The 15,219-nt window shown below is 39.8% G+C and overlaps 1 protein-coding gene across 2 annotated transcripts in view; it reads left to right on the top strand.

The window, feature by feature from the left end:
• AMPH (amphiphysin) overlaps nt 1-15,219 on the top strand; it is a 210,384-nt gene that overhangs the window by 108,822 nt on the left and 86,343 nt on the right. For both annotated transcript variants that reach the window (XM_043463553.1, XM_043463552.1), the window contains exon 3: nt 10,155-10,209. In XM_043463553.1, the coding sequence (XP_043319488.1) occupies nt 10,155-10,209 (55 nt within the window). The remainder of the gene's footprint in view (nt 1-10,154; nt 10,210-15,219) is intronic.

The raw sequence follows: 15,219 nt of genomic DNA on the forward strand, positions 1-15,219 counted from the left end.
AATTTTAATTTTGATGTGTTACTTAGCCTTTTCAGGAGAAAAAATAATGTCAGTAAAGGACAAAAATAATAATGTAACTCTGGGAACTTCTATAGGTTCATGATCACAGGCAAACAGATGGGACTTACTGTTGTGAAATCCCAATTTTTGAAGTTATATCTCTTCAGATCCAGGTTTTATACATCTGTTAGTGCTGTTGGCCTTCCACTTGGACTCTTTTTTAATCATCAACTCACAGTTTCTTAGATAAAAAGGATATTTAATAAAAAATTTTCTGTCTTGTGGTTGCTGCTTGCTTTTTTTCTTATTTTTAAAACAAAAGTTACCTCTAAATATAAATCAGTATTACATTTACCATATTTTAACAAGTCAATTCAACAAAACATTGCTCTATTAATAGGTATTACATACCTGTTGCCTTAGGATGTTTAGCTAGACCTGTATAGTCTTGCAAATAAAATGCACTGGATTTGGTTTTGCAAGTACACTCAGGGACACAGTGGTATATATTCCTTGAACAAAGGTGTCATGCACATAGTATTATAGTATGGGGCATGGTGCCCCTGAGTTTATAGACACTGTTGCCATGAGTTTAGTTAATTCATTCTGTGAATTGTATATACAATCTGGTAAAATTAATGTCTCATGTTTGTCTTCTTTCTTTCAGGCAAAAGTAACTGGGCAAAGTGAGCTAACAAAATTTTACCTCTGTATTGGCTCCTGAAGTCCTAGGCATAAGTATATATAATATCTTTTTAGTGCTTTGGAATTTAATGTACCTAAACAGTAAAAGACATGACACTAATCTTCAAATGTTATTCATCATAGCTTAATGCAGTCCTGTTTTTAAGCCCAATGCCCAGAGACAGTTTGCCATAGTTGTAGGACTTTGAGACACTATTTTTGTATGTCAGTCTGTGGTAGCTTTCCTTACCAGGAACCTGGCTCAACTTGTAGGAAATCTGTCTGTAACACTGCTTTGCGCTTACCAAAGTGCAGTAGGAAACTTTGACGTGGTAGCCTTTATAGTTGGTCCTTTGATAGTGCATAGATTAATTCTTGAAAGTTTAAGAACAGCTGAGTCTGGGAGCTGTCCAGGGTGCTGAAGAGAGACTCATGTGAGAACTGCCCAAGAACCCAACCTGTGTGGATCTGGACACCCTTCTCTGCCCTCCCCTCCCCTGAAGACATATAAACAAATAATTAAGAAACTGGTGTTTCTGAGGACCAATCTGATGTAAAACAACTTGGAAACACATTTAATTAGATATGGAATGTAATTTCTTTGTATTGGGTAACCTTTATGGTGGTGTGCCTGCCTCATTCTTTCTCCAGCTATTTAATTAGATTTTATACTTCAGTCTAATCCTTAGAGGCAGATTACCATGAGAGGTGCTCACAGGACTAGGGGAAGAAAGCAACAGCTTCAAGAGACCACTTAGCAAGAGAAAAAAGGGAATTTTTTTTTTTTAAACGAGGTGATGATTCTCAGACCTTTGTAATCTTTTAAAACCATGAATACTTTTGCTTGCCTATTAATTCTTGGTGGCTTCCTGATGAAACCCAAAATGACCCTGGGTTATTTTCCAGGACATCCAGGAAACAGAAGACTGGGGAGACAGCTTTCTTCTCCCCAGCCCTGTGAGGGTGTGACACCCAAGGAAGGGAGTGGGTGGAAGTAGCTTTAATGAGGAGGGAGAAACAAGTCACTCCCTCAGGCTGTGTGGGAAGAAAGTGAGGCCTGGGGGACCTTCTGGGCTTGAGAGGCAGCTGCTCCTGACACTGATAAATGATTCATTTGAAAAAATGAAGAACCTCTGAGTAACAGCAAGGCCATGTTATTATACTATATGCCAGGTGGGTGGTGAATCCTTCTTGGATCTTTTCCAAATAGGAGTATTAGTAAGCAATGCAGACAACTTAATTATAATAAGATTCACTTGCCCATAAACCCTGAGGAGAGTGTGACCAAGAGTTAGAATAATAATTTTATCTTGTCCTGTTGATAACAATATTAAGAACTAGCAGGAAAAATTCTCAAGGTTGTGGAATTTTGAATCTCTTTTCTGTACACATAAACATGCACAATACATAATTCAAGGATGAATTACTGAAATGGAAATTTTCAGAGGAATGTGGAATGAACTTTAGATTCAGTGAAATCTTAGCAGTGCTATAAGAATTTATTTCTCATTTAAACCTTACTTGTGATTCAGATAGAATAATGATGCAAGAATTTTATTATGCAATAGGTTTTGTGCAAAAGAACTACTCTGTGACATATTGTAGGTGAAAAATTTCTCTCCAGAGACTTATACCTTTTTGACTCAGGCATAACTTTATATGAAATTCAATATGGTTATTACCAAATGCTTTATGAACCTTAATACTCATGGGGAAAATTAGGAATGTTAATAATTGGAGAAGAATAAAGTTATTTAAATTAGCTTCCAGTTTATCTAGTTAAATTGAACTCATCTAGTTAAGCCATTATTATATAGTTTGAACTTTCTTCCATGCACAATATTTAACATTTCTCCTGGGATTCTTAATTTATTAAAAAAAATTTTTATTAACCCCTTTGGGCTAGATGAATTCAGTGTATAGATTAGAACCTGAATATTTCATTGTCCTTCTAGTGCTCAAAGAAAAGGCAGAGACTTAGTAGTGGACTTAATTTGACATGCTTTATTCCTTAAATATTTGGGAAAAGAATGCCCTTCCTCACTGTTCTTTTATTGTTTCCAGGTACTCTAGGCAGTCATGGTAACTCAGAACCACCATTTACTCTGGTTGGCTTTATATTACTTCCTTCAGGGAGAGCATCCTTCTGGGTGAGACATGAGGCCTGCCTTAGCTAAGTACTTCTTGCATTCTTCTGGGGAAGGAGCAGAACAGCAGTAGAGCAGAGCCCTAAAGCAGATGTCTGGAGACAGGAGACATCTGTGAAGTTCTGTTTCATCTCTATGCAGTTTTTCATTCTACATCATAACAAGGTGGCTTCGTGGTGGCAAAGTAATGATTTATCTGTTAGCTTCCTTCAACCTCAATAAATGGATGTTCCACAGAGATGTTTTAGGTTTATTTTGTGGCTATAAGTGACCTAGACAAACCATTAAGTACCCCCAAACTCTACACTTAACTTATTTTGAAAAATGTGGCCTTGGGGGAGTCATACCTTCCTAATTGCCCCTTTTAGGATGTAGGCTTTAGATCAGCCTGGTTCTAGATCAGCCTGGGTAGATCACATGTCTGAAGTTCACATACTATTTTCTGTAAATAATCTGCCATCTGTTGGGACAAATGATTCTGGCCTTGCTGTCCTCTCAGTACTATGCTACCTCTATCAATTACATGACTGCCTCTCAAACTCCATTTGCTAAACCATTCACTTTGTTCATCATCTTTTCTTTTCTTTTTTTCATCTTTTCAATTTGAGTTCCTTTCTGAAGTGTTTCTGTAAGTACCTTTAATGCTTTTCTGCTCAGTAACTCCACTGGCTTTTTTTTTTTTTTTTGCTGTTACTGTTAGATTTCAACCTCCTCTGCCTTTCTGCATTTCCGCTCTTGATGGTGAACCATTGTATCAGGCTTTTTATGGTAGGTCATGCCGTGGTGGCAATACCTCGTTGGCTTTTAAGAGCAGATTGGTTTCTCACTTATGAAAACGTACACAGATGTGTTCTTCATCTTCCCTTCACTCTGAGATCCAGGCTGGAGAAGCAACCCCAGCCTGAAACATTATGGGGCTCATACTAAAGGGGAGAAGACATGGTAAGAGTATGTGATGGTTCTTACACCTTCTGCTCAGAAGTAGCACATGGGCACTTCCACTCACATTTCATTAACTAAATCAAGTCCTACAACCAAGCTTGATGTTGATGGGGCAGGAACTATAATCCTCCCCCAAGTAGATCTGGTAGGGAGGTACAGTGTAGATGTGACAATAATAAAATCTCCCCCAAGATATCTTTTCAGTATTTTATATACTTAGAATCTTACACAGTACCTGTCACGAAATAGATAATCAGCTGGAAAAGACTTCCTTCTTTTTTCCTCAGATTCTCTTCATGTTCATGTTGGGGACCTTGGCTTGACTCTACCTGTTTCTTCTCTGGATCCTTCTTATCTTCTACCTTTACCCAAGTGTTTATCACTAGCATTCTTCTTCATTCTCCTTATCATTTGCCTACAGTTTTACACTATACTTTGATGTTTTGGAAAGCCACTATTGTTGTTCAGTTTCTCCATCATGTCTGACTCTTTGTGACCCCATGGACTGCAGCACGCCAGGCTTCCCTGTCCTTCGCCAACTCCCGGAGCTTGCTCAAACTCATGTCCATTGAGTGGGTGATTCCATCCAACCATCTAGTGTGTGGCAGTTTGCTTTCACACTGTATTTCTGAATGACTCAGAAAGACAAAGGAAACCTAGAGTTTCATATCCAGCCATACTGAGCCACAAGAAAGGGAGTCAGTTGTTTAGAACTCTGATGATTTCTATGTTGCCATTCTGAATACCACCATTCGTGTTGAAGGTTATATGTGCTAACAAATGACTTAACATTAAGCTTTCATCTAGTAATACCTGGATTTACAGAGTTGTAAAAATAGCTTGAGCTTAAGGCAGGTAAAGAAAACCTCACTAGAGTTTTACATAGACTTTAGAGAAATGATGTCACTATACCTGCATTATAACATCTAGGAAAATATTCTCTTCCAGAATTTATTTTGGAGTCCAGCATGGTCTTAAACACTTTTTTTTGGAGTTTATTTGTATTAATCACTATCTGTTTTTAAATGCACTGGGCATTTTATCTTTCCTTTATACTCCCAAACACTCTGGATGACTATTCAGAGTTAACACAATCTGCTTTGAGATGCAATTTTTCCTATAGATATTTTAGTTCCTCTACAAGATAGTAATTTACTGAAGGAAGTAGTTTTTTTCTCTTCATCCTCTTTCTTCTTTGGTTCAGTTCAGTTCAGTCGTTCAGTCCTGTCTGACTCTGCGACCCCATGAATTGAAGCACTCCAGGCTTCCCTTTCCATTACCAACTCCTGGAGCTTGTTCAAACTCATATCCATAGAGATGGTGATGCCACCCAACCATCTCATTCTCTGTCATCCCCTTCTCCTCCTCCTGCCTTTAGTCTTTCCCAGCATCAGGGTCTTTTCTAAACAGTTGGTTCTTCGGATCAGGTGGCCAAAGTATTGGAGCCTCAGCTTTAGCATCAGTCCTTCTGATGAATATTCAAGACTGATTTCCTTTAGGATTGACTGGTGTGATCTCCTTGCCATCCAAGGGACTCTCAAGAGTCTTCTCCAACACCACAGTTCAAATGCATCAATTCTTTGGCACTCAGTTTCTTTATGGTCCAACTCTCACATCCATACATAACTACTGGAAAAACCATAGCTTTGACTAGACAGACCTTTGTTGGCAAAGTAATGTCTCTACTTTTTGATATGCTGTCTAGGTTAGTCATACCTTTTCTCCCAAGGAGCAAGCGTCTTTTAATTTCATGGCTGCAATCCCCATCTGCAGAGCCCAAGAAAATAAAGTCTCTTACTGTTTCCACTGTTTCCCCATCTATTTGCCATGAAATGATGGGAACAGATGCCATGATCTTAGTTTTTGAATGTTGAGTTTCAAGCAAGATTTTTCACTTTTCTTTCACTTTTATCACGAGACTCTTGAGTTCCTCCTCGCTTTCTATAAGGGTGATGTCATCTGCATATCTGAGGTTATTTCTCCCAGCAATCTTGATTCCAGCTTGTGTGTCATCCAGCCCAGCATTTCACATGATGTACTCTGCATATAAGTTAAATAAGCAGGGTGATAATATGCAGCCTTGACATACTCCTTTCCTGATTTGGAACCAGTTTGTTGTTCCATGTCCAATTCTAAATGTTGCTTCTTGACCTGCATACAGATTTCTCAGGAGTCAGGTCAGGTGGTCTGGTATTCTCATCTCTTGAAGAATTTTCCATAGTTTGTTGTGATCCACACAGTCAAAGGCTTTAGATTAGTCAATAAAGCAGATGTTTTTCTGGAACTCTCTTGCTTTTTTTATGATCCAACGGATGTTGGTAATTTGATCTCTGGTTCCTCTGCCTTTTCTAAAACCAACTTGAACATTTGGAAGTTCTTGGTTCATGTACTGTTGAAGCCTGGCTTGGAGAATTTTGAGCATTACTTTGCTAGCATGTGAGATGAGTGCAATTGTGCGGTAGTTTGAGCATTCTTTGGCATTGCCTTTCTTTGGAATTGGAATGAAACTGACCTTTTCCAGTCCTGCAGCCACTGCTGAGTTTTCCAAATTTGCTGGCTTATTGAGTGCAGCACTTTCACAGCATCATCTTTTAGGATTTGAAATAGCTCAACTGGAATTCCATCACCTCCACTAGCTTTGTTCGTAGTGATGCTTCCTAAGGCCTACTTGACTTCACATTCCAGGATGTCTGGCTCTAGGTGAGTGATCACACCATCGTGGTTATCTGGGTCATGAAGATCTTTTTGTTTAGTTCATCTGTGTATTCTTGCCACCTCTTCTTAATATCTTCTGCTTCTTTTAGGTCCATACTGTTTCTGTCCTTTATTGTGGTCATCTTTGCATGAAATGTTCTCTTGGTATCTCTAATTTTCTTGAAGAGATCTCTAGTCTTTCCCATTAAATTGTTTTCCTCTGTTTCTTTGCCTTGATCACTGAGGAAAGCTTTCTTATTTCTCCTTGCTATTCTTTGGAACTCTGCATTCAGATAGGTACATCTTTCCTTTTCTCCTTTGCCTTTAGCTTCTCTCTTCTCTCAGCTATTTGTAAGGCCTCCTCAGACAACCATTTTGCCTTTTTGCATTTCTTTCTCTTGGGGATGGTCTTGATCACTACCTCCTATACAATGTCATGAGCCTCCATCCATAGTCATCAGGCACTCTGTATATCAGATCTAATCCCTTGAATCTATTTGTCACTTCCACTGTATAATCACAAGGGATTTGTTTTAGGTCATACCTTAATGGTCTTGTGTTTTTCCTTACTTTCTTCAATTTAAGTCTGAATTTTGCAATAAGGAGTTCATGATCTGAGCCATAGTCAGCTCCCAATCTTGTTTTTGCTGACTATATAGGGCTTCTCCTTCTTCAGCTGCAAAGAATATAATCAATCTGACTTCATTATTGACCATGTGGTGATATCCATGTGTAGAGTTGTCTCTTGTGTTCCAACACCCTTGGAAGAGGGTGTTTAGTATGACCAGTCCGTTCTCTTGGCAAAACTGTGTTAGCCTTTGCCCTGCTTCATTTTGTACTCCAAGGCCAAACTTGCCTGTTACTCCAGGTATCTCTTGACTTCCTACTTTCCCATTCCAGTCCTCTGTGATGAAAAGGACATCTTCTTTGGGTGTTAGTTCTAGAAGGCCTTGTGCTGCTGCTGCTGCTAAGTCACTTCAGTCGTGTCCAACTCTGTGCGACCCCATAGACGGCAGCCCACCAGGCTCCCCCGTCCCTGGGATTCTTCAGGCAAGATCACTGGAGTGGGTTGCCATTTCCTTCTCCAATGCCTGAAAGGAAAGGTGAAAGTGAAGTCGCTCAGTCCTGTCCGACTCTTAGCGATCCCATGGACTGCAGCCTACCAGGCTCCTCCATCCATGGGATTTTCCAGGCGAGAGTACTGGAGTGGGTTGCCATTGCCTTCTCCTAGAGGGTCTTGTAGGTCTTCATAGAATCATTCAGCTTCAGCTTCTTTGGCATTAGTGGTTGAGGCATACACTTGGATTACTGGGATACTGAATGGTTTGCCTTGGAAATGAACAGAGATCATTCTGTCTTTTTTTTTTTTTTTTCCATTAATTTTTATTAGTTGGAGGCTAATTACTTCACAACATTGCAGTGGGTTTTGTCATACATTGACATGAATCAGCCATGGAGTTACATGTATTCCCCATCCAGATCCCCCCTCCCACCTCCCTCTCCACCCGATTCCTCTGGGTCTTCCCAGTGCACCAGGCCCGAGCACTTGTCTCATGTATCCAGCCTGGGCTGGTGATCTGTTTCACTATAGATGCTGGAGAGGGTGTGGAGAAAAGGGAACCCTCTTACACTGTTGGTGGGAATGCAAACTAGTACAGCCACTATGGAAAACAGTGTGGAGATTTCTTAAAAAACTGGAAATGGAACTGCCATATGACCCAGCAATACCACTTCTGGGCATACACACTGAGGAAACCAGATCTGAAAGAGACACATGCACCCCAGTGTTCATTCTGTCATTTTTGAGATTGCATCCAAGTACTGCATTTCAGACTGTTTTGTTCACTATAAAAGCTACTTCATTTCTTCTAAGGGATTCCTTTTTGGTAAATTCTAACAAATGCTTGTTGAAATGAATATGACCATTATAGTTACTATATTAGTGGGTGTATTATTAACTATCAAGTTAGAGTTATACAATAGTTGTGATCATATTAATTTTCAAGGTGGAGTCATTCTATCTGCTAGTTCTGTGTACTTCTGTTCAATGACTGTGCAGTTAGAATACATTTTTTTTTTGATGTGTTTCCTTGCAGTGTCATAGACAACTGTTGGTGGCCAGCTATATGCCTTTCGTACCTACCTTTTTTGAGCCCAGTATATGACTTGCAGTTGCCAACAGCAGAACTCTTTGATTGAGGTCTTACTATGGTTCCTGGAGACCTGTCTGCCCATGTGTGGATTAATGGGGAATTCATGTTCCCCAGAATCAGGCTTCAGGGTCCTTGCTAGCTCAGCTGGTAAAGAATCTGCCTGCAATGCAGGAGACCCTGGTTTGACTTCTGGGCTGGCAAGATCCTCTGGAGAAAGGACAGGCTACCCACTCCAGTATTCTGGCCTGGAGAATTCCATGGACTATTCCATGGGGTCACAAGAGACGGACATGACTGAGCGACTTTCACTTTCATTTTAAGAAGCAGCCATTAGCCAGTGTCCAACAGGAGATGATATATCACCAACTCACTTGCCCCTTGGTGAGGATGTCTGTAGGGTGTTTGAGTCTGTCTCCTAGAGTTCCCCAGTTGAATTAAGGCAGGACTGCCCATTGTGGAAACTTGCTTGTTAGTGCACCTTGAGTTACCGCTCTGTCCCTCCCTGCCTCACTTCTCCACGCTACCATTAACATTTCCTGGGTAACTCCAGACCAGAATCTACTCCTAGTCTCAGAGTCTTCGAGTTTCTAAATGCATTCCAAACCAAAACAAGTATTCATAGGCCAAAATGTACAATTTAACAATTTCTCGATTTTGGTGATGTCCAGTAGGAATATAATGCACACCACATTCATAATTAAAAATTTTCTAGTAAAAATTTTACTTTTAAAAAGTAAAAAGATGCTGTACACTTGAAACTAACACAGTATTATAAACCAACTCATGTTTGATCCCTGGGTCAAGAAGATCCTCTGGAGAAGGGCGTGGCAACCCACTTCTGTATTCTTGCCTGGAAAATTCCTCAGACAGAGAAGGCTGGCGGGCTATACAGTCCATGGGTTGCAAAGAGTCAGACATGACTGAGCAACTGAGCGTGCATGATACTTCAGTTTAAGAAAAACTGAAAAGAGTTACAATGAATCTTAATAATATAGTTTAATGCATTATCTCCAAAATATTGTATTAATCTACAGTCTATCTAGAATATATTAATGATATATGTATATATATATGTGTGTGTGTATGTTTTTGGTACTAAATCTCTGTAACCCGGTAAGTATTTTATACTTACAGTACATCTGCATTCGGGCTAGCTACATTGTAAACGCGTGACAACCTTGGGCTAGTAGCTACCATGTTAAACAGTGAACAGTGGTGGTAAGTTTCCTACCTTGTAACCTATGTGTCAAAATTGAGAGACTCACTAGCTCTTGAATGTATAGAAGGCTGTATGGTGGGTCACAGTTTCTATTCTTAGCAAAGTCTTATTTGCCTTCTCCTTTCCCTCTTAAGCTGAATAAAATCTCTGTAAGTATCTAGAGTAATGGATATCTTGTTTAGTCTGAATTCACATATTTATTTTCTTTCAAGAATGAGCTTCTGGTAAAAATAACTCTAAGCTTATGGCTTTGTACATGTTTGCATGCAGAATGTAAACACGATGTTGAAGAGCTCTGTGTTTGTGTGTTTTCAGGCCGAGGGGACCAGACTTCAGCGAGAACTCCGAGGATACTTAGCAGCTATCAAAGGTAATGTGTATGGGTTGTTTACTGCATGTTACCAAGCACAGGTTGTTCTTGGAATTCAAGAGTGACAGGATCGAGTGTTAATTAGAAAGCCATTTGGCTTTCTGGCAGGATGGGTACTGGAGCACAGGTGTTCCGTTCTACCTACTCCCCAGTTCCCATTGAAATGATAATCAGGTATATAAGGAGAATAAGTTTCCTTATGCTGGAAACTAGGAATAAGTGCCTCCCATGTGCCAGAGCTTTCTAGGAAGAGTTGTTAGATAGAGTGAGCTGCAGACCTTGTTTAAGAAAAGCTGCAGCTGGTTTCATCCCAAGGGAGAGTATGTCCCAAGAGTTGGACGCTCTTAGCCTTGCACATAAGCCCTCTAGCAGGAGCGGGCGAGGGATGGCAGCAGCATTAACAGGAAGCACCGCCCTGAATTGCCTGTGACTTGGGACCGGCTGCACCAGCATCCCTGCCACTGTAGGGGAAAGAGGCTCTGCTGCTGTTTCTAGTCTCCTGATATTCAAGGCAAGGAAATAAGGCTAGTGGTGGAGAGTGGAGAGAGGAATCAAGTTGGGTACTCTATTTCTGCCTCCGGAGATATCCAGTTGCTGGCACTGGGTCAGATTCAAGTGCCCACGGTGCGTGATAAGGCAGATTTTGAGATTAGTGGGGAGAGAATGGATCATCTGACAATGAGTCTTGGGTAAACTTGCCAAACACTCAGAAAAAAAGTGAGATTCCCAACATCACTCTTTATTCTCTTCTTCTCATTTCCAAATATAGTGAAGATTTAAATATGTAGACAAAGAGATGCGCTCAAGTCCCAGAATAAAATACAGTAGACTTAATCTCCAGTCTCCGGTGACAAGGTGTTTACAAGGATCCCCCAGAAGGCAGAAATTGGAAAGGGCAAGTTTGAGAGATTTGACCTCATTAATGTACACAATGTTTAAAAAATTATTTTGGCAGCATATTTTAGTCAAAGTGAGCCAGGATATAAAGAGCTCAGTCAGTAAGCTAAATGAAGATTAGTGGATCAAAAGAAAGACTGAGTAGAACATATGGAGAGAAAATTAATCAAAGAAGATCTGTAGATGGGTAATAAATGTAAAAAGTGCTTGTCCTGAGTATTCAAAGAATATAAAATGATATCAAAGGGAGAAGATGTTATTTTTCTTCTAAGTGTTCAAAGACATAAAAAGTTAAAAAAAAAGACTCAAAACAAAGCTGTAATGCCTAGCATTGGCAGAGCTGTGGGAAATGGACTCCTTTTGTACACTTCTGGTAAGACTGCTTTCCTGAAGAGAGATTTGGCAAAGGCTTTTATATGTGATTTTTGATTTTGTGTGTGTGGGGGGGGGGCATGCCTTTTGATACACTAGTTTCATTTCCAAGAATTTATTCTTAACAGTTTCAATGTATGGATGTATGAAATTGATTACAAAGTTATGGCTACATAATGAAACTCTTAATAAAAATTAGTCATAAAAATCAAAATAAGTGAAAGTAATTTTTAAACTAAGATGTATTTAAGCTTTTATTATTTTATAAACCAGTCATATAATTTCAATTCACCTGACAACTCTATGAGGCAGGTACTTATTTTATCTTCATTTTATTGTTAAAAAGCCAGGCATAGAAGGGTCAAATAGCTTGTCCAGGGTCATGGGCTTACTAAACAGCAGGGGTGCAATGTACCGTCTGGTCTCTGAGTTTCCTGAGACCTTGCTTTTCCCTTGTACTGTCTTTGAACTATGTAGCCATCAGTATTGCATTGTTTCATAATTCGAGTTCATCTGTACAATGGAGTAATGACAACTTACCTCTGTTGCTTTTTAATGAGAGACCCAGGTTCGATCCCTGGGTCAGGAAGATCCTCTGGAGAAGGAAATGACAACCCACTCCAGTACTCTTGCTTGGAAAATCTCATGGACGGAGGAGCGTGGTAGACTACAGTCCATGGGGTCACAAAGAGTCGGACATGACTGAGCTACTTCACTTTACTATGTGGTAGGCTGTGTACTAAGTGTTTTAGGCATGTTACTTCTTTGTCACCACCCATCACAGGCTAAATAACATTAGCCTTGTCTTGCATTTGTAAAGAAGTAAGACTCAGAGGATTTAACCTGCGCAATTCACAGAGGTCATAATTAACTGCTCTAAAAATATTAACCTCAAATATTTATAACAGTTTGGTCAGAAAATAGAAGGTACTGTAGGTAATTCTTTCATTGCTGATTCAAGATTTGAACACAAGAAGTCATACAGTTTTGAGTATAGGATTTTCTCTTTGTTAGCTGATTTTTAAAAGTGGATACTTTTGTTACATGAATGAGCGAATTGGATCTCTCTTCGAAGACTATGTATTTTGGTCTATTTTATTGCCCTAGTATGGAGAATGTTATTTAAAAAGACTGGCTTATTTCTTTTCCTTAATGTGGTCTGAAGGGAGAATCCACTGTGAGAAGACTTGTCTCCAGGGAGACATTGGGTGCAGCATCAAAGAGACTCTTCCATCAGTCTGTGCCCTGCATCCCACTTCTAATGGTGACATACACGTATGTAGGAGGAAGGACTGTCTAGTAGCTTTTCCCCACACATTTTGCTGATTGAATGACTAACGATATTCTCTGAGAGAGATCTCTGTTTAAATGACTCTGGCTGAGGCTGGTTGGAATGAGTTTTTAAACAGTTTACTACAGAGTTTATCAGAACCCTTAACCCTTAATCTAATCTCCCATAGGCCTGTGGCGCAAAGGCAGCATTTTCCACTGATTTAATTGTAGAATGCTTTTTTTCTTCTCAAAGTCTTAGAAAGAATCAGCATTCCTTGGAGCATATTTTGAGTTTTGGGAACACACTTAAAGATAAGGGTTATGCATTAAGTAGATTATAATTTGCTTTTTCAAAGTGCTTTCATGGCCCATTTTTCTGGTTTTCACAAGAAGAACTCTAGCTAACTAATGGAGCAGTTTAATACAGGCAGCATTACAGAGAATGAGATCTCACCCAGTAGAGTGATGAGTCCTGGGTCTGTTTTGAGAGGCAACTATGGGATAATCCAGGCCTGTCGACTGCCTCATTTGTAAAATGTGCCAGATGTTCCTCAGCTATAAAGCGCTCCAGTTGCTCTCGGAAGTCCCCCCACATCTCTGCTACAGGCATTCTATGAAATTGAATTCAATGAGCTCTACTCTTTATTATCCCTAATCTCTGGGTGGCATTCACTCCTGTGGGGCTTTGTTATTTCTGCTGATGGCTTGGACTTTGTAGGAGATCTTATGCTCTCATTGATTTTAGTAGCAAACATTGCATTGAGTCTCAGTTATGGGCCTGACACTGTTCTAGAGGACAGAGATGCAGAGAGGAGTAAGACACAGTGTTTGCTCTCCTGGGGCTTGTGATAGAGAAAGCTAATAAACAAAAGGCCAGATATGCACGGTAATGTGTCGTTGAAGAGAAGCGTGCTCTGTGCTATCCAGCAAAGGAGAGTCCTCCCACCTTAGCTGAGGGGCAGGAGACCAGGTCAGGAATGGTCCTTCTGCAGAACTTACCCTGAATGAACCCAAGAAGGGGTCATCCATGGTCATCAGGTGATAAGATATGCCAGGGGAAGAGGTTGATGTTGGAAAGACTATCCAGGTAGAAGAAATCTTGGGTTTTATTCTGTCAATGGAGAAGGGAGTCCTTAACATTCTTTTAGGTGAGGGAATGAGTCACATGATCAGATTAGCATTTTAGAAATAATTAGTGTAATGGTATGAAATACAAACTAGAGGAAATGAAACTGGAGACTTTTTAGAAGTCTAGGCTAATAGTTTAATAATATTAAACACGCGTGTGCCAGGTACAAACATAAGCTTTTTATGGCTCATTTCATGTATTATTCCTATAACATGTGGCATGTACTATAATTTATTATTAATGAATACTTTGGAAAATTGAGGTCTAGGATGCTCCAAATTTTTGGTGAGAGGGAAATGGTTCCCATCCAGTAGTAAGATGATCATTCTTCTATGTATGAATTTTGATACTTGTCTTATAGTTTTGAAAACCACTCATCTTTTAAGAAAATACTCCCTTCTGCAGGGGATCATCTGGACCAGGAATTGAACCCAGGTCTCTTGCCTTGCAGGTGGATTCTTCACCATGTGAGCCACCTGGAAAGCCCAAGAAAATATTGGCTATTAGATATTATTAAATGCCACTTAGCATCTATTCTGCTTTAATGTTGCCAAATGACTCTGAAGGAAACTTGGGTTTTAGCTGTGTCTTTTCCTCTTTTGCTCTGCCACCAGAGGAAATTCTAAATCTATGCTAATCTTTTTGTCTTTTAAGAGCAAGACTTGTGTTTTTGTTCACCTGTCTATCTGTCAGAGTATTTCCTATGGAGGGTTGTAGAAACAGCTTTTTGTCAAAATAATTTCTTTCCAAATTACCCACACTGCTACTTATCCACACAGCAATTAGTAGTTGTTTTGGGCTGATAATAGACATATTTACTGCAACACACATTGTGTGTTTTTGCCTCAAAGAGTAAGATCTTATAGAATTTTATTTTAAACTTAAGTCACAGTTTCATTTTGCACCACAACGGTTTTTGTTCTGCAATACCATCATGCGTCTTTCTTCCTCTTAAGACATTAAGAGCTTGTCTATGTGGCTGTTTATAACTTCCATCTGACTCGAAGAATTAAAAGGAAACTTCAGAAGCCTTTTGCCATCTGAATGATAGAATTCTAACTAGTGACTCACTTTTGGTGTGAATTTGAGGGGTGCATTTCTTAGTATTCGTTTGCTTAGGGTTAGGGTTAAACATGGACATTCAAGATAAATATTCCTGCCACATATGGTCAGCAGTGACTGCATGTGGAGACCACGTCACAAGAGAAAGATTCTTCCTTGCTTGGACTCAGAGTGCTAGAGGATGGATGATGGTTTTTGCATTACTTTTTGTGGCTCAGTGGGAAAAGGATCTGCCTGCAATGTAGGAGACGCAGGAGACGTGGGTTTGATACCTGGGT

Source organism: Cervus canadensis, chromosome 3, assembly GCF_019320065.1.
Source record: "Cervus canadensis isolate Bull #8, Minnesota chromosome 3, ASM1932006v1, whole genome shotgun sequence".
NCBI lineage: Eukaryota > Metazoa > Chordata > Mammalia > Artiodactyla > Cervidae > Cervus > Cervus canadensis.